General features: G+C 43.8%; 1 protein-coding gene across 2 annotated transcripts; it reads left to right on the top strand.

Annotated features, from left to right (window-relative positions):
- Positions 1-361: 361 nt before the first annotated feature.
- LOC149864210 (pancreatic alpha-amylase) lies at positions 362-24966 on the top strand. Of its 2 annotated transcripts, none has more exons than XM_090047832.1 (10): positions 362-545; positions 1253-1399; positions 1589-1786; positions 3791-4021; positions 4906-5039; positions 5136-5258; positions 5341-5440; positions 5707-5828; positions 5952-6077; positions 24327-24966. In XM_090047832.1, the coding sequence occupies exons 1-10, from the start codon at positions 378-380 to the stop codon at positions 24373-24375; spliced, it is 1398 nt and encodes a 465-aa protein (XP_089903958.1). In that variant the 5' UTR covers positions 362-377; the 3' UTR covers positions 24376-24966. The 2 variants fall into 2 exon arrangements, with proteins under 2 accessions (XP_089903958.1, XP_089903957.1); XM_090047831.1 differs by lacking the exon at positions 24327-24966 and adding an exon at positions 10933-11372.
- Positions 24967-26149: the final 1183 nt, after the last annotated feature.

Below are 26149 nucleotides of genomic sequence, written 5' to 3'. Positions count from 1 at the left end.
TTTTTTTGGAATCAGATCCTTTTAAAGTGCTCTGCAGCCATGCACTTCTGTTTGGTCATGGCTGTAGAGAGCTTTCAGGGGCCAGATCAAGTGAAAATTGTTACTTCTGTCTGTGCCTACTGTTACTAAAACACAATTGCAATTGAGAGCTCCAATCTGTGTAACAGTTATCATTAAAATGTAGGTCTTTGTGAAAGTATGTGATATCTTCAGCCTGAGCAATACAAATAAACTAGAAGAAATGACAGCTGGGCAATTAAACAACAACAAGGAAAAATAACCAGTTGTGTGAAATATGCAAGCTGCAAAGTGAACTGTGTCCTCCTGCAGGTCTATAAATAGCTAGAGAGCAGAGCACAGCTTCTTCCGAGACCACTATGAAGATCCTTCTTGTGCTTGCAGCTGTGGGACTTTGCTGGGCACAGTACAATCCACATACAAAGCCTGGGAGGACTTCTATTGTCCACCTATTTGAATGGCGCTGGGCTGATATTGCTCTTGAATGTGAACGCTATTTAGCACCTAATGGATTCGGTGGAGTTCAGGTATGTATCCTTACATTAGTATGAAGTAATATTGCTTCATGGTTGGCAGAAATTTAAGATCAAAATGTCCAGCTTACAAAGGGCATGCAGGAAGTTGAATATATATTGAAATTAGCAATAGAAGTAGTAGATGTTGATAAATAACATTTCGAAATCCTAAATTTTACTTAGCTTTGTTGTGGGTTATCCACAAAAGTAAATATTTTCTGCTATACATTGCTGAATTTGGATGGCCCCTGTAGTAATTTTATTTACTACAATTTTATTTTTTTAAAAGTCTTTATTTACTGTTGTCTTACATGCATTATTTCTTCAGCCAGCTGTGTAAATACTTATTTTTATCAGGGTGTAATCCCATTATCATCCCAATTTTAAAAATAATATTTTAAATTTTTTCACCCTTCTCGTGTATATTTGCTATAGGAAAGCAGTCCCATACAGCCTTGGATACTTTTCAAGAGGAAGCCAGCTTCTTTAAATTCTTCTGGGTCTAATTTACATTGAGGATCCTGAGCACCTTCTGGATCAGGTGCTATGATAGTAAAAAAGGGATTTGTCTGGATACTAATCTCACACTTAAGGGAAGCAAGAGTAAAATGGGTGTGATACATATGTATTTGTGTTATTTACGTGTTGTGCAGCACTGAGCACCACTTGCGTAAGTGAGCAAACAAGCAATTAATCAAGTGGCATAATTTCATTCACAGATATCTCCTCCAAGTGAAAATATTATAATTACTAACCCTTGGAGACCCTGGTGGGAAAGATACCAACCAGTCAGCTACAAGCTGTGTACACGATCTGGTAATGAGGATGAATTTCGAAACATGGTGACCAGATGCAACAATGTTGGAGTAAGTGCCTTTAAGTTCCTCAAGTTAAATTTAAATATGGCAAGAAATAATTACTTTAAGGTGAGACAAGTTGCCTGCCCCATTCCTCTATCTCAAAGGAGTTGAAGAATATGAGGGACAATTAATTGGGTTCAGGCTGTCATTTCAGTACCCTATATAAAGCAAACTAAAATGCAAACATTGCTTTAGGTTCATATTTACGTGGATGCTGTAGTCAATCACATGTGTGGAGCTGGTGCTGGCTCTGGCAATGGAGCTACTTGTGGAAGCTACTTCAACGCATGGACTGAAGATTTTCCTGCTGTGCCATTTTCAGGCTGGGATTTTAATGATGGCAAATGTAGAACTGGAAGTGGAGAAATTGAAAATTACAATGATCCTTATCAGGTACAAATGCATATCGATTGTTTAAAGTGTAGTGTTGTTGCTTTATCTGATTGTACTTTGTGCCCCTTCTTCATTGCCTTCAGCTGTGGAAGATACATTAACTTTTTCCTTAATTCTAAATGTATGAAGACAGAAGACAGTCATTTTTTTCATATACTTAAGCTAGGCATATATACAAACATGTTTTTGAATAAATTCCAGGGTACTGATTTCAGTTAGTGATCATAAGCTAAGCAGAACAAATGTAGATGGCAATAACTATTGATAGTAGAAGTGAAAAGTGCTGCAGATAGTGTTGCCAGCGAGTCAGTGGATCACACTTTTCCTTGTGTTATTGTATGCGTAAGGTCTACAGTCAAAATCTTTGATTTCTGGTGATTATAAAATTTTCTATAGCCCAGGTTTTAGGAGTCTTTTCACATTCTGTTTTCCAAATTACACGGTGGAGCCCCTCTTCCTAAATTTTCATGGCAGTTACATTTATTTATTTATATATTTGTTTATTAAATGTGTATGTTGCCCTTCCCAAAAAGCCTCAGGGTGGTTTACAATTAAAGACAAAGAGGGGGGAAAAGGAACAGAATACCATATTAAAATAAGAGGGTACAACAGAGCAAACTTCCCCTTTAAAGTGCACAGAATTCAAATGCAATCCACTGCTTTCTCTTTGCCTGCCTCTGACCAAAGAGAGCATTCCCCACTTTCCCAACCCAGTCTCACTCCCCCACCCACATTCAATACCTTAGTAAAAAGAAAACAAAAATCCTGCCTCCCATCCCCGACTTACACTCAGGGAAGTTCCCCCACTTCTTACTGCTTCCCCAAGTCATATGTCCCTCTCTCAAATGGGGCTGTAGCTATCTCCAAAACCTACTGATGCTCTCCCCTGATCATGGCAATAATGGGCTCCTATACACATGCAGACAGTCTGCTCTGATGCACTTGAATTGATTAATCAAGTCTGCTGGAGCGTGGTAACTACCATGCTCCAGCAGATTTTAGTGTCATGTGTATCAGCATCCCCACACTGAAAAATGGTGGCAGGGCGCCTCAAGGCTCATTCGATGAGCTTTAGTTCAAAGCACCTTGCCACCATTTTTCAGTGCAGGGATGCTGATACATGTGAGGCTCTGGGCACTTTAATGAGGTTGGCTCTTGGTGCTTATGTGGGGCTTGCAGTAGTGGTAGCATTCTCCACGCTACAAGGCCCGCACCTCACAAGGCTTGCAGTTGTGGCGGTGTTCCCTCCTCTGCAAGCCACACAGTTAATAATATAGCCCCTGCTGTGAGTTTCTCAGCCAAGGATGCTGCCCCTCCTACAAGCCCCACAGCTGACTAGGCTTGCCATGGTGGCAGCATTCTCCCTGCTGCCAGCCCTGCAGCTGGTGAGACTCACAACAGAGGCAGCACTGGGAACACTGCTGCCACTGCAAGCTTTGTCAGCTGCAGGGCTGGCAGCGGGCAATACTCCCTGTGGCTGGGAGCTCCTCAGTCGATGGGGCTCCTAGCCACAGGGGCACACTTGGCTACATGTTCAATTAATAGCATGTATAGAACAAGTCAGAAAGTTATTACATGTTTTTGTGGAATAACTGTGCAGCGTATTGCTTGTTTTATCACATCATTAATTGGTTGACTGTGTAGCTGGGCTGCAAGTTAAGGCTTGACTAAGTGTAACATGCAGGGGGGGCCTCCAAAAAAGTAAAGGAATACAATCAAACTTCCCTTTCCTGTCTCCGTACCACTGAAGGGCAATGAGAAAAGGTGCTGACATTTTTGTACTTTCTGCCCTAAACTGAAAGCACAATACATTACAGTTTATATTTCAGAGTTTTGACTTTCAGGGAATTCTAATTCAAATAGTTTTATCTTGTGGATTTCACCTGTACAATAAAATATATTTGAATCTATGGATATAATGACAGATTTCTGTGTAATAATATGAATGAGTAACACTTCAACAAATATTTAAAATAGCCCTAATGTCTAGGCTTTTTTAAACAGGTCCGTGACTGCCGTTTGGTTAGTCTTCTTGATCTTGCTCTGGAGAAAGACTACGTACGCTCGAAAATTGCTGAATACATGAACTACCTTATTGATATTGGTGTGGCAGGCTTCAGAATTGATGCCTCCAAACATATGTGGCCTGGGGACATGAAGGCATTTTTAGACAAACTGAAAAATCTAAATACTCAATGGTTTTCTCCAGAATCAAAACCTTTTATTTATCAGGAGGTAAGCTAATTTTCTAAAGTTCAATATGAAGAGAAATGGGTTCTTATACATAGATAGAAATAAGGTGCGGACTCAAACTTGCAAAGCACAAGGTGCTGAACACTATTTTCAAAACAAAGTGTTACCTGAATTGATGCAAGGTTTTAGGGGTAAGTGTTCGGCTCTCTAGTTTTACTTGATCATCAGTTTGGCCATACAGATGAGTTCTGTTTCGAAATCAAGTAAGTGTGGAAGCCCCTGAGTTTTCTGCATAAAAATACTTGTGTAGTCACTCTAAACTAGCAGTAGTGATCACACAAAGTACAAGGAGATGGAGAATCATGAAAAAAGATATTTCGTGTGGATGTGGAGAGTTAAAAATCAATCACATTAGGATATGGATATAGGAGAGTTAGAATTTGAAGCCTGAAGATTCTTTCAGAATATTTAGAAAAATATTCATGGTTTTAACATGCACATGGCTATGGGACTTTATTTTGTGGAGCAAACAGAAACAGCATAAGAACAATTTTGTTTTCTTTTGCCCCTGAGCAAATGGTAAGTGTATTTTTCAAGTTTCAAGAGCAGATTTTTTTTCTTCCTTTTCTATTTTTTACAAGCAGGCACTAATTATTATCAATATCGAAAGTAATTGGTTTATTTTTATTTTTTGTTAGTATAAAGCACTTGGCCATATCACACACAAAGTCCAGGACATGAAATGAAAAAGGTGCTTATTGGCATTATTGGATTGAATTTTGGTTGCTTTAGATAGCAGAAATAAATGTTTAGTATCAAATAATTTATGTTCTATCTCTCTTACCGTGTTTTGAAATATTTAAGAGTACCGTGCAACTCTTTAAGAGTAAACTGGAACTTGGTAATGGATGTCTTACTTCTACCAGGTAATTGACTTAGGTGGAGAATCAATCAAAAGCAGCGAGTACTTTGGAAATGGCCGAGTGACTGAATTCAAATATGGTGCAAAACTGGGGACAGTCATACGGAAATGGAATGGAGAAAAGATGGCTTATTTAAGGTAAAAAAGAAAAAAAATCTTTTACTCTAATCACTACAATCCAGCATGCATAAATGATTATTTTCAAAGGATCTAACTCTTCCATTGTCTGCTTAGGAACTGGGGAGAAGGCTGGGGATTTATGCCTTCTGATAAAGCACTTGTCTTTGTGGATAATCATGACAACCAGAGAGGACACGGTGCAGGTGGAGCCTCCATTTTAACCTTCTGGGATCCCAGGTAAGGGTCATCTGTGTGAACCTGTCTTTCTTTTCATTGTTTCCCATTCCTCATTTTCATTTCATTTCTTTTTTTACTTCAGACCATATAAAATGGCAATGGGCTTCATGCTTGCCCATCCTTATGGATTTACACGTGTGATGTCAAGTTTTTGGTGGCCAAGGTATTTCCAGAATGGAAAGGTAGGTTTCTATCAGTTGGAAATTAATCGAGTAGAATAAAATGGACCCCTGTGTGGAGGGACAATACAGGACCGACACCCACCTACATGCCACGAAAGGCCTTAGGACAGGATTAGAACCTGAGTGATTGTTGAGCCTTGCATTTCCTCTGTGTGTGGGAATGAATTTTACTCTGAATGTTACAGCTGGCCTTACCACCCTTGCTAGCTGCCACCCACCATCCCCAGCAGATTAATTCAGTGTTCTATTTTTATGTTTAACAAAAGGATATTAATGATTGGATGGGACCACCAAGCTTTGAGGATGGAACAACCAAACCTGTTACAATTAATCCAGATACCACTTGTGGAAATGGCTGGGTCTGTGAACATCGATGGCGCCAAATAAGGTAGGACACAGTAGAGAGAAATTAAATACAGGTGATATAGTTTCCCGTATGTTTTTTACCAGATGGTGGAAGTGGGGATGGGGATATTTTCATGATGGTCAAGCCCATGCATTTCTTTTTCAGGAACATGGTTATTTTCCGAAATGTGGTTGATGGCCAGCCTTTCTCCAACTGGTGGGACAATAATAGCAACCAAGTGGCCTTTGGACGTGGAAATAAAGGATTCATTGTCTTCAATAATGATGATTGGTAAGTAGTTGAGGTGAAGTGGTTGAGAAGCAAGATTATCCCTTGGCCATATGAACCATCCAATAGTATCTACTACAACACTGTAATGGGGTCACTCGTGATTCTTACCTGGTGTAAAAGAGAAGTTCTGCATGAACAGGGTTGAAATACTGGGAAGGTATGACATAGATGGATGCAGGGGCAGGGCAAAAAATAAACTGACTGAGAGCTCTGGCAAGTATTACATTTCTTGCAGTCTGTGTGTGAGTTATGTGACTGGTCAGACATTTGTTGAAGGACAAAGCAGTTTGTTGGAGGAAAAAAATGTCAAATCCTCTGCAGAATGGCAGGTTATCTTTGGGGTTCTGTGAAAATGTTATTGTCTTGGCAGTTGCAGTAATGTCTGAGAGACCCACAGTCCCCTGATCTCCTTCCCACCCCCACCTCCCCAAAAGGGAGGAATGGAGGGAGACTAGCTGGCTCCCTAATATTCTACTTAGCAGTGACACGCTCCCTGTCTGGTCTTACTGGGTCGTAGGCTGCCTGTGAGAAGAGATCTTTAAAAGCCAACCTGTGAGCATTCCTCAAAGGCAGCCCAAGACCTGGCAGGACCATGCAGGGGGCTGGAGAATCCAATATCCAGTGGCAGTCTGTGACCCTGAGCTGTCTGTGTGCTGGGAGCTCTGAAGGGCATGTGGGTGGCCCAGAACCAGGCGGCACACATCAGTGCTCCCTGGTCTCAGGCTTTGTATGGGCCAGAAACTTTAAAGGGTGCTTTCCTCAATCAGTTGTTGCCATGGCAGGAGTAGTTGATCAGGCAAGCCTGTCATTAAGTCTGTCTGGCTCACTGAAAGGCTCCTGTGGGGGTGGGAGAACTAAAGAGCAGATCCCTATTGCCCCCTGGCTGGAGGGTGTGCCTTTGTGGATATTTTGTCACCCTCCAGGCAGGAAGCTGTTCACATGAACCTGCCTATAGTACTCAATATTTGTAGTGCTATGACTTTGTAGCACAATAAAAATAATATTGTCAGAGGTCTGAGAGTTATACAGCTGATGCTGGAAAGGTTAGTGGGAGGAGAATGTCCTGAGCTTGGGTCAGGTTTGCTGTAAAGGTCTGGGGTGGGTCAAGATTCCCAGACTGGATTTCTTCAGAAAAGGGATTAGCAACCTTTCCTGAACTTGTGCTGGAATGACTTAGATCAGGTCAGAAATGGGCAGGGACTAGCACCCAGGCATTGCTAACCTGTCTCCCCCCTCCTGCATGGGAGAAGTGTCCACTGCTGCTGCTTTTCCCTGTGGCATGGGGAAGCTTTCTGTCATTGCCACTTCACCCCATCATGGCACTCCGGAAGCTCCCTGCCACTCAATGCTGCCAAAGTCTCGGCTCTTCACATTGGATCCAGTTGTTCCTCAGGCCAGATCCAGCCCATGTAAAATGCCCAACTCTGCTTTAAGGGAATAGCATGGAGGCAGCCTTTGCATTGGTCTGTGTCATTTAACTAATAATTCTAAGTGTTGTATGTCAACTTAAAACACTTTCAGTTAAATGCATACCTGCCTAAGTGGGCTGGATCATTCCCCCCCCCCGCCAAGACCTTCTGCCTCTCTGGACAAAGACTCTACTGGAGTACCATTAGGACTGTAGGCTGAGATAAGCTCTGTGTTGTTCTTAGCCTTTTTTTGTCGGAAGTGCAGAAACAGGCCTGGGAAAACAGTCCTTAAGGAGAAGCCATTACTTTGACAGAAGAGAATGGTCTGAAATTTCAGAAGAGGTGATTCAGAGAGATTATTTACTATTAATATTAGATAACAGAATTTGAGTGTTAATATTTGGTTTATTATTGGAAAAGGCAAAAGTAAAGAAGATAAAGAGGATCTAAACCATAAGAATGTGAAGTGCACTTCAGAGTGAGTTATCACAGCTAGTAAATGTCATGAGTTGCTCTGTTAAAGTTATTTCTGTGGGCCTAAATCTGCCCTCATACATAGATTCATAGATGTACAATTTGTTTGGGCTTTAAGTGTAAAGTATACCTGTGATCAGGATGTATTTTCAGGAACTATGTATAACTATGTTGTGATGAGTAGATGGGGAACTCCCTGCCTTAGGGCATGCTTACACATTACAAGCAGCACATGCTAACTTTAAGGAATGTTAGGTTCTTGTTGAAGTTAGTGCGCGCTGCAAGCAACTGCATGCTCAGGGTTAAAACCCTCTAACTTACATGGCTCTGACCTGCCACTAGAGGTCTGGCTAAGAGTTGACAAGCTGCTTTGTACCTGTTCTGTTCAGTTCTCTAGTGGTAGCATACACAACACGCACATGTACATAGTACACACACAGTATGCGCGCACACACACACACACACACAAACATCACTCCCCCCCACGCCTGGTGTGCTCACACACACCCATCCTAGTTTGCCTTTGGACACTAAGCAGCACACCCAGAGACCTTATGGGTGGATGACATGGGCAACTGCTCAGGGGCCCATTGTCAGGGGGTACCACAAGCGCGTGCGCCTCTGTCTGTACCAGCAGTACCAACTTAGGGAAGTGCCAAAAGGCAAATTCACCCAAGGTGCAATTTTCTATAAGGCTAGCCCTGAGCACACCTGGGCTAGGGACAGACATTACATATAAACTGGTTTAAATGATTAGAAACTGATTTAAACCTGTAGCAGAACAGATATTCAGTGCACATAAATCAGTTTGAAAATGGTTGAAACTGGTTTGAAATAAACCTGGTTAAATGTAGTATCAGACTTAACTGATTTGTCTCAAACTGGTTTATGCAATATCTGTCCCAGACCCCTTGCTTGTTTAAGATAAACCAGAGTCCCCCAGCATCCCAGTATGCTCTCTGGGCTCAGCGGGGCTCTCTACTCAGCAGCACAGCTGAGTCCCTCCCCTCTGCTCCCTGGCTGCAGTTCTGGCAGAGACTTTCAGGCATAGCAATGTGTGCCTGGTTTCCTTCTGCTTCTCCCCTCCCCATACCACTCTCTGCTAAGCAGGGATCCCCCTAGCTCCTCTACCTTACACAGACACTTAAGCATTAGCTAGCAGACCACATGCTGGCTATGGTCCAGTTCATGCTGTGGCAGACAGCAGTGTTGGCTTAGGGCTTTTTGGAGCTAACCAAAGCTCAGCTGGTAATGTTGTTCTGTTCCTTCTTTGTTTATAGAGGCTGTTTGTTTTCTGATGGGGTGATAAAAGTTGGCAACAGAGCTGATAAATGCTCTGTTATCATGGAAAGGGGGGAAACCTCTCCTTCATCCTGCTGGGTTCTGGCCACCCCACCTCAGCTCAGCCCTCTGGAAGGGAAGGGGGGGCTGCTCTAGTGCCCCCTGGCTTCTAGCCTAAACCACTGCAGGCATGTACCTGCATTTCTGGGATGTCTCTGCACTTACAAAGTGGTTCAGCTTAGCCAAGTTAGACTAACCTGCAAAGATCAAATCAATTCAGGCTCAGGCATTTTGAATGTCTGTCTCTAATCCTGGGGTACAGGAGGCAGCAGCAGCACTGAGAAGGCTATCCTGATTGGGAAGGGTGGCACAGAGCCTGGGAGCATGCAGGGAGCGCCTCCATTGCTGTTACTAGTGGTGGTGGCAACCAGAGTTGCATGAACATACATTCTCCACTATTGCCTCTTGTGTGGCAATAGGGAAGCTTCCTGCATGTTCCTAGACTCTGAACAGCCCTGTGCACTTAGGGACAGTGACCCCAGTACTGTCTGCTGCTTGTTGGTCAAAGGCAAGTCTGGAAATGGGATGTGTGTATGTGCTCAGAGGAATGTGTCCTGGGGCTCTGGGGGCTGCATTCACATGTCCCACCAGCTCCCCCTGCAGCCAAGCAGTTCCCCATCCAACTTCTTTCCTCCCCTACTTCTCCTACAGGGCTCCCATTGAGCCCCCCTGCAGCCCTGCAGCTCCCTGCTTCCCTCACTCACCAGCCTGCCACTCCACTGTCTGCGCTGTTATGGGGGCCAGAAGGGGGGCATCATGCCAAGGAAGACAGCTAGTCCACCTGGGAACAGTGCCTTCTGGGATACTGGCAGATCACAAATTGGTTCTTTCACCTCTGTGGAACATTAGAAGTTAAGCAAAACTGAGCTGCCTAGAACATTTCAAAGATAACCCTCACCTCAAGTACCAAAGCTTTAAGATGTCTAGAGGGCAATGAGCATGCATTAATGATGCTGAACTTGAGAATATTCAAGTTTTAAATGCCTTTAACATGAGCTAATTGTAATGTGTAATCTCACCCTTACTCATGTTGGGCAATCAAAACATTTAAATGTTCTGAAAGATGGGGCTATGTGATGTGCCTGTGAAGCTGTCTGATCTCTTTACATTAGTAATTATCACACTCAGTGCCATAGCAATGAAGTTTGGAGCCCAGGGCAAAGCCCAGAGTTGCAGCCTGCCCTTGCCCCATGCACAGATCCAGGAGGCACATACCTCCCCATACTTGCCTCGGAAGTATATGCAGTGGCAGAAGCTGCCCTTCCCCTTCCACACACCCACCCAAATGAGCTGCTCGTGGCTCTGTCCAACACCCTGCTCTGGATGGGCAGCGCCTGTTGGTGCCCCTTTGCTTCAGTCCCCAGGGCAGTGGCCCCGCTCCCCTCCCCACCCTTGCTACAACACTGATCACACTGTTTTTGAGTAGATATGTCAGTGCAGATTCAGGAAGCTTTTAGCTGCCACCAAGGGTGAAACACCAAATGCAGGAATATAACCCAAATCTCTTGCATTGTCATGCCATCCCAAAGGCTGCAAGCTAGGATAACAGTCAAAGCTCTTAAATAAAAATGAACTATATGTTCTGATGCCTGAAAAGCTCATTCATTACATTTAAATCTGTTTTTAAATAGGTACATGAATATCAATTTGCAAACTGGCCTTCCTGCTGGAATTTACTGTGATGTTATTTCTGGACAAAAGGAAGGGAACCACTGTACTGGAATACAAGTGCACATTGGGGATGATGGAATTGCTAATTTCCAAATTAGCAACCAGGCTGAAGATCCATTCATTGCAATTCATGTAGATGCTAAATTGTAATTCAAATTAGATGCATTTGTTCTCTTGGTTATGCACTTATTTCTTTATCTTTTCTGTATTACACATTGATCCTTTAAATAGAATCTTTACCCCAAAAAATGTAATTGGAGCAAAAATATTGCATTAAAATTTTCATTAATGAAATAAATTGCAACTTTTGCACTGTCAGCAGATAATAACTAACAATGAAGTTAATGTATGTTCTTTTGAGGTAGTAGAAAAGCTACAGGAAGGAAAGGAAAAGAAAATGGACAACAATTTTGTGAATAAATTAATTTAATTTTTTTGCTATTATTAAAGATGATATGCACACATCTCATTAAATATATTTCCATTTGTTTAAAATAAAACACATTTTTCTTCCTTATAGTACATCATATTAACAAATCATACAACATCTTCATAGTTTATACATATTTATAAGCCCATCTTTGGCAACTCTTGATTATATTAGTTAAATTCTTAAATGGAAACTCTTATTTGGTGGGGGGGGGAGGGATGTTTAAATTGCTAGCTCCTGAAGCTATGCAATTAGATGAAGGTCTCTCTACCTCTCATGGATACAGAGAAAATTTGATTCAAACATATCCTACAGCTGTATTTTTCAATTTTTCTAGATTCAAGACACCTATGGTTAGACTCAAGGCACCTCTCAAAATGCTAGCTCTTACAGTTCCTTCATTTTTTGATCACAGAAAAATAAAGCAATTCCTGTGTTGCAAAAAACTCAAAGAAAACAATAGGTTCCAGAATGGTTTTGACACCATGAATTCCTATTTAGAAACTATTACAAGTAGTTTTTTGCTCTCTTAACAGTGGTAATAACAGCACACTTCAAAGGATCTCATAGCAACTCAGGGGTCATGTCTGTGGCAGGCCAGTAGGGGGCACTCCTGCATTGAACCATCCACCTCACTCCCCTGACCGCCTTCCAGGCTCTCAGTGCCTCCCTGGGGGTGCCTTGCATCTAGCTGACCCCCTTCCTGGAGCACACTCGCTAGCCTGGGGGTAATGTAAACTGCCACCACCCAGAGAAGGGACTCTCTCTGCCCTGTGTCTTCGGGGAAACACAGGCCTAATAGTCCTATGGGTACTCGACCCAGCACAGGCACTTGCTGCACTTCCCCCAGTCGGGAGCCAAAAAGGAAAGTCCCTCTTAGTCTGCAGACCTAAGGGGCCTCTTAGGCATAATTTAGACCCACCCCTCAATAACTCTCCTACACCGGTCACAAAGGAGAACTTTATTGATCATAAGGGTAGGGTGAAAATAGGGTACCAGATAGAGCAATATCATAGAAATCCCATTGAGCAAAACAGTCTGGCTGAGGTAGCCTTTTGATCAAACATCTGAGTTACTGTCAGCTATATATCTAACCAGATCTCGAGTAGCTTACTCACAAGCATCATCCAGAGGCTGTTGGAGATTCCCTCTGGAGGCAGGCTATTGCTCGCTCATGAGTTATGGGGGAGGGGCCAGTTTCAGATGGTAAAGCTCCTCTCTGAGTCCCCTGCATGGCTGCTGCCCCCTCCTCCTGGGCAGTCTTAAATTATATAGCCCCTTTGATCTCATTCACCCGGTCCAATGGAGGCCAGCACTTGTTGGCTGTTGGCCAACCAATTTGAAATACATCACTAGTTGCCGGGCAGACTCTAGCCCACCAGGTAGAAGCCCCTCACCCAGGTAGCTGATACTGGTCACGTAGGCAGAGGGAGCAGGTTTCCCCCCTTCATCAGGAATGTATCCAGCTCAGGTTATCTAAAGAGATAGGGTAAGGGTGTGTCTCCTCTGCTGGGCCCATCCTAATCAAATTGTCACAGCACAGAGGTTTTGGGGAGAAACAAAGGTGGCTTCCTGCCACAATGTCTACATGTCCAAATGCTCTGGGGTGGGTTTACTTTAGAGCAGGGCCCTGGGCCACCATGTAGCCCTCTCAGCCATCTTCTGAGACCTGAGGTGCTGCGATGGGAAACAAAAGTAAACACTGTAGTTTCGTTTTGGGGGGGTGATGTGATACCGCTTCCTGTGAGGTCTTTGAATATGGCTCGCCAGCCCACTGGGTGATAAAAAGTTCATGATCCGGCCCCACATTCAAAAAGGTTGGACACCCCTACTTTAGAGTAACTTACTCTAGAGGTGTCTATACATGCAGGGAAATGGAAACAGATTTGCTGCTCATGGCAGCAGTCTGCTCCTGCCCCCACCAGCCCTCTGCAGCAGCAAGGGGGAGCTTTAGGCTCCCCCTGGGTGCTAGCCTAGGGCCTGGCAGGGATCAGGGAGCTATCTTTTTGTTAGCACCACTGTCCAGCAGATAGTGCTTAGGAATCATTAAAGCACAATTAACCCTTAAATGTAATGTGAAATACAAACACAGACAACTCAGCATCCTAAAATCAAAGTCTAGCTTTTTTAGTACAAGTATTATCTTAGCAGTTTCTATATTTAGAGGAAAAAAACCAACACTTAGTACAGTGATATCACCCAATCCCAGATGTTTCTTTGCTCAACAGAAAATACGACCACTCAGTTCCTGAAGCAAAGGGTGCATTGTTGGCTGGGACGGTCCAGACAGGTATTGAAGGCTGGATTAAAGGTGACAATGATGATGATGACTACGAAAACACACTTAACTTTCTTGCTGCCTCCTTTTATGCTTTTTCCACTCCTTTGATGAATCCTTGCTTTCAGATTATGGTGACTGCAAGGAAACCATTTTCCATATTTATCCTGTCAGCATATTCCTCTGTTCAACAGATCCATCATGAGCGCACCTCTTAATTTAGCCTTTTCCCAGTGTCTTACTTTGGTCATTGTCCACTGGTCTCCTTTATCATCTTTCATTAACATATCCAATCATTTCATCCCTTTAATTCAGCTGGTTATTGCCAAGTTCAGTTAATTTGAGCTAATAACAAAACTATGACTATGTTGTGTTAGAAAAACTTCTCACAGTAATAGAAAAGGAAAGAAACATCATGCGAGCAAACTCAAGGCCATAAGCTGCTTGTAAGAGGCAAGGCCAGCTGATCTTGCAGACACCATCAAAATGAAAAGTTCAGATAACAATGCAGCTACACAAATCTTTAGGCTGAATATAAAAGAAAACTTTAAACAATATTGTAATTCACTCTATAAACAGGTGTAGCTTTAAAGCATAAAATATGACAAGCTACCCTAACAACCTGGCAGGGGCTGGGATAATTTGTCTCTGATCCCAGAAGCTGCCTACTACCAGAGCAGGCTCTGCCACTGAAGCCCAGGCAGAGACAGTGTCCCCCTGCCCTGGCAGTAGAGAGCTCCAAGCCCCACCCTGTGGTTGTGGAGCCAAGGCGGGGAGATAAGAAATGATCCTCCATGCCCTGCTGCCCAGATGACTGGGAGCACATTTGCTCCTGGCCAGCTTTTTACATGTGCCAGACAATGTGGTAATTACTCCCAAGTAAGTTTGCTACTTGTATCTATAGGTAGCAAATTTACCCAAGATTAGAGCTAATTGCTGCACAGTAAGCATCACTGTCTATACATGTAGACATTTACAGTGTAGTAATTAGCTCTACCTTGAGTAAATCATCTTGTGTAGATGCACCCAGGGTGTCACAGTACCCTGGTTTAGAATCACTTTCCTAAAGCCTTAAATACTCAAAAACTAATAAAAAAAAGCATGTATTATGATTTTTAAAATGTCCTTGTGGTTATTGGAGTTTGATTCATAAGTTACTTTGGGCTAAGTACAGATAGTCAAAAATCCTGAGGCTGAATTGATTCAATCTTTGCAGGTTAGTCCAAGCTGTGTAGATTGAATCAATAAGCAAGTCAACAGATATTCTCTTTTGATTCTGGAAAATGCCTGTAGTGGCCCAGGCCAAAAGCTAGGGGTTGCTAGAGCAGATAGCTTAAGCCAAGGCTAGGCCATGCACCCTGTAAGGGGGGTGGGGACAGGATGGGTGGTTTGCAGGGGAGGTGCAAAGCATCCTGGGATGCTTTGGGATTGTGAGTTAACTTGAATCTGGAAGGGATATGGGCAGAAGTTCAACAAACTGATTTAAACTAAATCAGTTCAGTCTGATACTGTTGTTGGTCCTTCAAATTCAAATATGACCATGACATCACCGGTTGGTTTGGTTTCTGTGAACATGTGAACAGCTGATAAGGCCAATTCGTGTTTTGAACTGTCTATAGCACATTGAGCAAGAGATGCCACTTTGGGGTGCTTGATCAACAACGGATGTGCTGCTGTTGCAAAATTCATGCTGTTTGTGTTTCTGCTCTGCCTCAGCAGTTCTCCTTTGCTTGTAGACTGTAGCTTCAGTATGGATGAGGCTTCACCATATGCAATAACCATGAATGAGATCTTCCCATGACTTTGGGTCAATGTTGAAATGTTTCAAGGATAATTTGCAGGAGTCCTTAAAGTGTTCCTTACTCCCTTGGACTGCTTTCCCTCCTCTAGCTTACCGTGAAAGGTTTTTTTTGGCCATCTGACATCCTGGTGACATGGCCTGCTCATCTCAGCTATGATTTTATACACAGAGTGTGGATGCTTGCAATGCCTGCCCATGTGAGAAGCTCAGTATCTGGAACCTTCCCTTGCCTCCTTATCCTCAGGCTCCTCAGACAGCCCATGTGAAAGTAGTTCAGCTTCAGAGCATGGCATCAGTATACTGTTCAGGTTTCACATGCATACAACGCTGAACTTCTGTTTCATTACATATTTGAACTGGTCACTTACTGGTTTATGTCCCTTGCTTTAATGTTTAAGGGAGCTGGTATTAGTGGGGATATATAGTTTGGGGCTATAGTGTGACGGAGCATGGAGTTCAATATGCCTTTCGCCTCCAACATTTCAGCATCTAAAATACTAATCCAAATACTTCATGGAGTATAGGGAGTGCCAATGAATTGTTCCCTTTACACTCTGCTAATTGAAAAGGTAAGAAGGAATAAATAAAAACACACACGGTAGGTGGGGATGGGGGTGGGGTTGGGGCTGGGAGTTGGGCAACAGCTGGTATGGAGCCCCATAAAAAAAAGGACTGCAAATTACTGTCTGCTAAAATAAAGTGTATCTGGGAATAATTATGTACTCCTGAGACAGAACATCTCTTGGTGCTCCTCTAACGTTGATACAACTCTCTTCCTTAACTGTACAATCCAAGCTAACAATAAAATCTAGCCTTTAGAAAGTGAGTTACTATATATTAGTTATTATCTTCAGTTTTATGCAGCTCTTCCATACTATATCTATAAAGCTTGTAGAATGATTTTTTCTAGCTTTTATAAAAGACATAAATGAAATTACATTGATGAATATCTGAATGAAATTGCAGATAAGTGGAAGCTGAATACAAAGCTTCTAGACATATCTTTGGGCCCAATTTTAAACTGCATTTAACCTGAGTGGAAATTTTGGCTGAAAAAAGGGGGAGTTCAAGACTAAGCCTTGTGTGATCATTTTCCAGTGGAGGCAAATAGGATGCAGAAAAAGTACATTGCATTTTAATTAGGTTTAAGGAAAACCAGGACAGAAATTGCAGTCACTTTAAGGCTAAGAATTTTACCCATGCTTTTAAGAAGTTTTTATCTTTAGTTTGTGTTAGAACTTTATACATGTATGCAGTAGGGCTGCATGAGTCTTCTGATCCTGTTACAGATCCAGCGCTACTTCGGGTGCTTTGGCATCTGAAACAGCATGCCCAGATTGAAGCATGGGCGCAGGGAAGTTATCCGAAGTGGGCTGGAGCATCCAAAGTGCTTTGGATCCACTTCGGACGCTTTGGATGCCTTGATTTAGAGTTAGAAGAGGGAGGGGACGGGGGAAGGAGGGACACTGGGGGGGGAGGGGGAGACTGACATCTGTAGGTAGCCAATGAGAAGGATTTTTCCCTGCCTACCTCTCCAGTGGCAGCGTCTGTGGGGTGGGACTAGAAACAGAATAGAAGCTTCTGTTTTGAGGCATCCTGTATCATTTCTCAGCTTGTTTCCTGTCAGGAACTTTGTGAGAGAGGAAAGCTCAGACTGAGACATTGCGGCTTGCTCTGGCTGGTACTAGTTGAACTTGCCTGCTCCTTTTTTTTGTTACAAAGGAGTGGGGAGGATTTAACTTAACTTAGCTTAGCTTAACTATTCTATTAAATTATTATCAGTATATTGAATATATATATTAATATATTCAATAATTATTGAATAATAAATAATTCAATTTATTTCTTTGAATTTATATTTGCTCTTTTTTTTTTGAAGACTTTGAAAAAAGAAAGGTGAGTTTTCCCTGCCAGTGTGATCTGTCACTGTGCAGGTAGGCACAGGTTGCTTGCACGCACACACACACACCCACACACAGAGACACACACGCACACACAGATTTACAGAGAGTACAGACAAAAATCAGATATTCATAGCAGAAGAAGACAGACAGCACACAATTTTTACATAACCCTTAACACTGAAGCAAACATTCAGAGAAGAGGCCAGTGCGCACACGCAACAGAGGGAATAAAATGCACAGTACAAAAGGATTCACACACACAGAGAGACCTTTTGCAGCACAAGAAAGATCAATATTTCATAGATTTCATAGATTTCAGAGACATTAGGGCTGGAAGGGACCTCGGGAGATCATCGAGTCCAGCCCCCTGCCCAAAGGGCAGGAAGTCAGCTGGGGTCATAGGATCCCAGCAAGATAAGCATCCAATTTACTCTTGAAGGTGTTCAATGTAGGTGCTTGAACCACCTCCGCTGGCAGACTGTTCCAGACCTTGGGGGCTCGGACAGTAAAGAAATTCTTCCTTATGTCCAGCCTGAAACGGTCTTGCAGGAGTTTGTGAAGCATGCAGGAAAGGCAGGCGCCAGGTCTTCTAGCAGGGAAGGATGAGGGAGCAGGGGAGAGCTAGAGCTGCAAGACCCCCGCTCCCAAACACAGACACATTCTCTTCCCAAGCAGCTGTGACATCGGTGCTGCCAGTGGAAGCCAGGAGGTGGGAGCAGTGTCTGCACCTGACGTCCCTGCACCTGCACCACCTCCCCTCAGTCCAGAAGTGGGCACCAGCAGTGGAATTCACTGTCTCCTCCACCCCAATTTCAGTTCTCAGTGTGAGCTTCCCACTGCCAGAGGAGGAGCTGGAGCTGGAACCAGAGATGCTGAGTGCGTGGGGTCTAGCAATTCTGGGGACTGAGGAGGCACCACCCCCTTGCCCTTCTTCCTGCTCAGCCTGGCACCAGTTTGAGTGTGTCAAAAGGGAAGTCCACCACTTTCTCCAAAGCCCCCTTTCCCCAAAGCAGAGGCAGGCCACCCTGGACCAGTGGGGGAAAGGTGGACAGAAAGGGGGTCATGTTCCCAAGACAAGCGAGATTATTCAGAGCACTGGGGAGATGCTTGCTCTGGATAGCCAGCCCTTCTCCCTAGTTGAGCGGCCAGGGCTCAGGTAGGTCATAGCACTTCTGGCTCCATTTTATAAAGTGCCCCCATGCACCACCTTTAGCAGGGCAGTGGTGCCCTCCCTTTATGAAGCATTCAGGTAGTACTTGAGGAAGGAGCTGCACGAGGCAGGGCTGCAGGTAGCCTTGCACTTCACCTCCAACAGCTGGAGCAGCTGGGGTGGCGATCATGCCTACTTCTCCCTCACGGGGCACTGGTGCGATCAGTCAGGCTGTCGGTGGGCTCTATTGCAAGCTGAGGTGCTGGATGAGTCCCACATGGCAAGGGAGATCATGGGAGCCATGAGCCGCATGGTGCAGGGTTGGCTCATTGGGCAGGCTGAGATCACCAACAGGTTCATGGTCACTGACAACGAGGCCAATTTGGTGAAGGCTGTCTGTGATGCCAACTTTGTTGGCATCTGCTGTGGGGCACACAGGCTGCACCTAATAGTGAGGGATGCCTTGGAGGGGGACAGGGCTGCTAGTGATGGCACCAGCACCGGTACTGCTACAAGCCATCTGATTTTGAAATGCAGGAAGGTGGTGGGCAACTTCCACCGCAGCATCGAGCGGGGCAAGATTCTGCAGGAGAAACAGGCAGAGATGAGCATCCTGTGGCACAGAATCATACAGGATATGGAGACTCAGTGGAACTCCACATACCTGATGCTCCAAAGGTTGGTGGAGCAACAGGAGGCCATCCACGAGGTGGCCTTGCTTGGGGAGATTGGGATCAATGCCCCGCTGAACAGAGCTGAGTGGGGTACCATCTGCCAGATCTTGCTGGTCCTCAAGCCCTTCCTCAAGGGCACCGAGACCCTTAGCACTGTTTCCATCCTCAGCCAGGTGATCCTCCTAGTGAGGGAACTGAAGAACCAAATGGAGAAGTTCCAGGGGATTAATGTTCCTGGCTGGGGCAGGCTGCTGTCACCAGATGTGTAGGCACTGGTGAGGCAGCTGAAGGAGGGCATCAGGAGACAGCTAGATCTCTTGTGGTCCAGTACAGTCCATATGATGGTGGGCATGTGTGACCTGAGGGTGAAGGGGAGCATGTGCACTGGCAGCCCCAAAACCTTTGATGCAGGTGCTGGTGAACAAAGTCAGGGAGGCTGAAGTGCAGAGGCAAGGGGATGTGGAAGAGGGGGATCCACTTTCCCGTGCCAGCACTCCCAGCACCAGCACTGGCACCAGCCAGTCTCCTCCATGCCAGTCACTGCCAATGTGGGCCATGAGCATGGATTCAATGCTGGGGTCCAAACACACCAGACCCCAGCCTCTGGCCGGTAGCACCGAGGCTTCAGTGGCTACCTAGCTTGCTGAGGATGTAAAACCATTGGACTGCAACCTCTTGGCCTACTGGGCAAACTGCAGCCAGATGTGGCAGGATCTGGCCACGGTTGCCCAGAAACACCTGTCCTGTCCACGAACCAGTGTTCCAAGTGAGAGGGTGTTCAGCATTGCTGGGAATGTTGTGACACCCCGCCGCACCTGCTTGGATCCTACATTGGTGGAGCAGCTGGTGTTCCTAAAGGTGAACCTCCCACTGCTGGTGTCCCCCAAGCTCCAACTACAGATGGACTGAGTGCCACCCTCCTCATTCCATCTGCACAAATTTCCTTTTTTGAATTTTAAAAAGCCGAGTAATGCCCTGGTCACATCTGGAGGGGGCACTAACTGAATCACCAGCCAGCAGGGGAAGAACATGTACCTGCTGAGCTCATTCCCCTGCCAGGATGAAATTGGAGGTATGGGACTGGGGCTGTGGGGAAAGAGGAGACCCCAGGTCCTGGGCATGACCACTAAAACTGTGCCCTGCCAGGGTATGGAGGCCTGGTGAGACTGCTGGCAGTGCGGCAGCCCTGCAAATGCCTAGACCAACGATCCCCTGGTGAAAGGCAGGTAGGAGGTGTCATAACCTCCAGCTAACACATGATTGCACAAAGTCCTGGATGGGGAATGCCCAGACCTGTCATGTCTTTGATGGGCCTCATGCTTCCTGGTTGCAGTGCAGTTGTAAGGCTCCTGGTGAGCTCAGTTTAGCTGCCCAGGATGCCAGCTTTAGGGTTGAAAACCCCTTTGTCAGGCTGAGGAAGTACAATGCAAGTGGTTTGCATTGGAATTTGTTCTCTCTCAGGATCAGGCCTGAGAGATTGGAGGCAGAATGGTTTTTTTCATGAGCAATGTGCCCCCACAGGTAGTTGGGTTTTGTTGTCTTTGATAGATTCCGGTGTGCAGTTTGTGGGGGTACTGGAGATAGTTGGCAGGTTTTGTGTTTTGAGCTGTAGGAAGTTGGCTTTAGTTCTGGTGATGAGGTTAGGTGCTTGTTTGAATGTAGAAACCACTTTTCAGAGCTGGGGTTATGAACTGCACTTCATCAGCCTCCTAGGTAGTAGGTACAAAAACTCATGGACTCAATATACGCAGTGGAATTCTGGCACACTGTGAACTGCCAGACATCTGACATCCCAGGTACCTCTGCACTTTTACCTGTGCTGCTATATCCCCCTTTCCCCCTACCCTAGGCTGTTCCTCACCCCCTGACGTCTCCATTTACATTTTCACTGACTGGCTTTCTTGCCTGCATTGTGGGCCAGGCCAGCCTCTGGCTTCTCTACTATTCCTTCCATCCAAGACCAACTGCAGGTACTTCCTCAGCCTGACAAAGGGGTTTTCAACCCTAAAGCTTCCAAAGATACATTTTTTTAAGTACTCCTTTTTTTTTTCATAGTACACATATAGACATAAAAAACACAAGGTAAGCCAGCACACACCATGAGTAACATCATATATCCAGCACAACACAACACAACATCTTTAATTCTTGCTGTCAATTCCTTTATAAAAAGAAAGGCTGTATGACAGTTCCATTTGGGTACCTTCGATGCTGCTGCTGATGCTACTGGTGTGGAGCCAGCTAAGTTATTGTACCTTTTGTCACATAAAGCAGAGGACCGGGCGTGAGGATGTAGGGGAGGAGGAGGCCTCACTGGGCCCAGAACCCAGGCCTGCACTAGATTTCACCCCTCTGTGCCCCAAGACAGATGCAGTCACCCAAGCAGGATGACAGACTCCCCCAAGGAGACACACACAGCTGGCAGGCTTTGTGGCCTGGGACTGAGGCCTGCACTACATTTCACCCCCCTGTACCCCAAGACAGATGCAGTTGCCCAAGCACCCACCCACATGATGAGTTTTGCCTGTCAGCAGCTTGGGGTGCAGTTCCCCCTAAACCCCTGCACCGATCTTCTTGAAACTTGGCAGGATTTGTAGCCTGAGCAAGGGCCACTACCCCTGCAGTTTTCAGCCCGCTGTGCCTTAACACACACAGGGTCATTTATGTCATGTGTTTTGCCTGTCAGTATCCTGGGGTGCAGTTCCCCCCAAAGCCCTGCACTGATCTTCTTGAAACTTGGCATTGTTTGTGGCCTCACAAGGGGCTACTACCCCTGCAGTTTTCAGACCCCTGTGGTGTAACACATAGACATGACAGGAGTTTGCTTTCAAGAATTTGGAGTGCAGTTTCCCCCAAACTGCTTGCACCGATCTTATTGAAACTAGGCAGGCTTCCTGCTCTTAGCAGAGGCTACCATCCCTGGAAGTTACACTCAAATCAGAGCTAAAACAACAAAGTTATAGATATTTAATTGATCTCCCATTATAGCCTATAGCCAGATCTCCGAAGCGGCTCTGAAGCTTCAGAGCTGCTTTGGCCAGGTCGAAGCAGAAATCCAGTCCGGAGCTCTGGACCAGAATGTGATCTGTAACTTGTGAAGCCAGATCAGATCACTGCCGACTTGCACAGGCCTAGTGTGCGGTGAAATGGAGAAGATGTACTAGATGGTAAAAGCAAACAGGAATGGGAACAGAACCACTAAGTTTTGAGGGCAATTTTCTGAGTTCAGTTTTACTTTATTCTCCCCCCCCCGCCAAATCATTCACTGTTTTAACTGTCACTAATGATACTCAGGTGATGTTCAACTCACAATATCAGACTAACTACTGATGGCAATAACACTGCCTCAACCAAGCTATATTTGGTTATTTCTTATTGATATAAGAATCCAAAAGAACATTAAGTTCCTCAAACCCTTCCCACTTGAAATGGGATGATTAGATGTCATGTACATGGGAATTTCTGACAATGCCAGGGTCTGTACTTTTGTAACTTGTGAAGAATAGAGATGATGTTATTAAAACACTCATAAGAAAGCAAGCTCTGGTTCTGTATGTGAGCTCAGTATTTGTTCTTCTTCATTAACATAATTTTAAAAGTCTATTGTACTGTTTAGTAAGAGGTGAATATAGCTGCATTTGGGACAATACAAAAGAGCACATATGATCTGACAAGTCACTCAATAATACCTGAGAGAATGAAATTTAGATCAAAGTTAATTATAATAAAATACAACTACTGAGAAACAGCTGAAGGATGATAATGTATTCGATCTGCAGACCATGATAAACAGAAATTCTTTCCCTAATTTCTTCCCTTACTCTGACTTCCCCATTTCTCCTAAATTCTGTTCTGTTTTATTGTCTTTTAAATTTAATACAGGATTCTAATAAAATAAAACACTGAAGCAAATAAACCATTTAGATTAAAGTGGTTCAGACCATTCCTTCCACTGTCAAAAGCGATTTGTGGGGAGCTTTTGGTGGAGAGACTTCTTCCTTCCCTGAAGGCATCCTGTTGCCTAATAGTGGAATAAAATAGCGTGCAACATATTTTTTTCAGTGAATATTGTGATAAAATGGTGATTACAAAGCAGTACATTTTTGACAATAGGCTACTTTATGTTGTCTGCTACAGACAGAACAGTTATGTGACAGACTGATCAAAAAGAAGCCTCTGGTATCTAAGGTGGCTCCACACAAAATATACTCTTTTTGCACATTCATAAACTTAACTTTAAAAAAGCCATCAGACTCTCTCACATAGAATTGGCTGGATTACAATATTTTTTTCTAGCTGACAGTCACTTCTGAATCTTGCAACGTTTTCATGCCTGTATAATCTTCTGTCTAAAATAAAAGCATTGTTGCTGACTAGTTCCAGTGTTTTACAATGGTACCTGGATATCCACACCAAATAGATAAATTTGTTTGCAGGCTGCAAAGTAACCAAGATTTCAGGTTTGTTGCCGAAAACTGGTATAAAAATGCATTTATAGGGGGTGGCATAGTGGCAAAACAATAACAAACTCTCCCAATACTCCTTGCTTGCTTTTTCTTTACTGGTTACTGAAAATAGCAGTTACACAATATGTCATAACACTTTTTTCTTCAGAGTTTGACTTCTATTAGAAAGGTGATAGTCCAATAACAAAACTCATATATGAAAAGGTAGTTGCTGTAAATCATGGATGTGACATAGAACAAGTTCTCCCTGACATGCAGCGTGTCTAGGAAATCTGCGCAGGAGGAATTTCTTGGTGGTAGAACAAGAATGGGCAGCCTCAAGATCCCTTCCAGTGTTAGGCAAAAATAACCTTTGCTCTTATGCAATCACTTAAAGTAAGCCTGCTTTTTTTTTTTTTTTATACACACACACACAATAAGACAAAAATGGAATCTTAATTTAGAGATAGAGATAGGCTATGCAATAAAGACTAAATGATTGCCTCTCTCTCTTTCTCATCCTTTAGTCTTTATTACATAGGCTAAGAAGATATAAGACAAAATGGAATCTTAACTTATACTTAACCTAAGTGCCATTTTGATGTTTTTATAGGTTATATTTTAAGGTTTTATAGGTTGGGAAGATCTTTAACTTGTTTTATATGAATGCAGTATGCATGGAAGAGGGAAGAGAGAGATGAGAATGTGCAACCTGCAGTAAGTGGTTGAAGATGCAGATAGGTAAGACCCAAAGCGAAGAAATCCACCCAAGCCATCAACTGTGCGAAGCATCTAACTGACGCGGAGCATGTAACTGACACAGAATATTCCAAAATGAAACATTCAACCAACAGAAACCAAGATAAAAACAAACAAGTTTAACAGTAACAACAAGCATGCAGCTATAGAAAACAACAGGAGACAAGTAACATAAAAGACGGGCGAGATTAAAAAGACTTTGGGTGATATCTGCAGCTACTTCTGGAACATCGGTACATGCCCAGCATTGCCTGGTCCATTCTCGTCCTTAGCCTGGCTGGCCACCAAGCTAAACTAAGCAACCAAGACATATTAACATCAGCAGAGCCTGCTACTAATGCATATATGCATACATGTAACATTGACAGAACTTGCTGTTTGTTTATATGTGCATGTGTGTGTGTATGTATCTGTCTATATGTTTTTAGGAAAATTCAAAACTAAGGTTTTTTGTGTATTCAATAAGAGATTTATAGTCTAGTGTTTTTGTATTCAATAAAAGGTTTATAGTTTAATACTTTTGTATTCTCAATAAATGTGGCCTATTGCTTTGTCCCTCCTGAAAAAGATCCTATTTGTTTTTCTTTATAAATTATACACCTTAAGTGTACAATGCCAGGCAGTAGTAGAAATGTTACCTCTCTACTGTATTGTAAATAAAGGATTGTTTCACACCACAAGTTACTACAGTGGAGGCTCTTCTTGATCAGATGGATTCATGCTATATTTAAAATGAACGCTTCAGTTCTATTCAATATATGTTCAGCTAAAAAACCACAAGCTTTTACTTCTGAAAAAGGTCAGTACAAAGAAACAGAGTATTAAACTGTTCATTATGTAAAAAGCAAGTGAAAGCATCCAATGAATTGGAAACAACAACACAAGCTGAAGACAATCTAATCTTTATTTAATAATAATTCTTGGCTTGAGGGAGATGTATGAGAACATGCACTCACCTGATCATTTCTCAGGAAAATGTGAACCCAATTAACCTTTCACAATATCTACTTATGAATGTAACAAGCTGAAGCGATATAGACCTGCAAAAGACACTATATAATACAAAGTTTGGACAAAGTGCATTTGCTACCATGCATCAAGCTGAATATGCACAGAGATGCCCTGAAAACAGATTTCATTTTACCATAGTGTCATTTTCCAGATAAATGACCATGGGAACCAACTTTAATTCAGATGTTAACAGGTCTCTGAGCTGGATAGGATGGGGAAAGGATAAACTTGTTCCTTGTTTTGCCTGCAATTGTTTAGCCTATGGGTTTTCATCTTGATGAAAAACTGAAGTATGGAAGAGTATAAGAAACTGGGCAAAAGAATTTGATCAATGTGCAGGAGGGAAAACTTCAATGAGCTAAGAAGAATAGTCAGGGAAGCACTGAGGTCCTGGAGGGGAGGGGAGCCAGGTGTCCAAGAAGAGTGGTCGCTTCTTAAGGAGACGATCCTCCAAGCCCAAAGGGAGGTAATCCCAACATGAAGCAGAGGGGGCAGGAGGGCACAAAAGCCCCCATGGCTCACCAAAAGCATCCGGGAATGTCTCCTAGCTGAAAGGGTGGCATACACCCAAAGGAAAGGAGGGGTCATCACGAGGGATGACTATACTGCAGTTGCTCGGGGATGTAGGGGGGCAGTCAGGAAGGCCAAGGCAGAGAGGGAACTGGGACTAGCTTCCCAGATTAAGGACAATAAGAAGTCCTTCTTTAAATACATAGAGGGTATAA

This window comes from Crocodylus siamensis, chromosome 5 (assembly GCF_052110815.1).
Source record: "Crocodylus siamensis isolate JL-2025a chromosome 5, ASM5211081v1, whole genome shotgun sequence".
In the NCBI taxonomy this organism is placed as follows: domain Eukaryota; kingdom Metazoa; phylum Chordata; order Crocodylia; family Crocodylidae; genus Crocodylus; species Crocodylus siamensis.
This window is presented reverse-complemented; position numbering and strand designations above follow the sequence as displayed.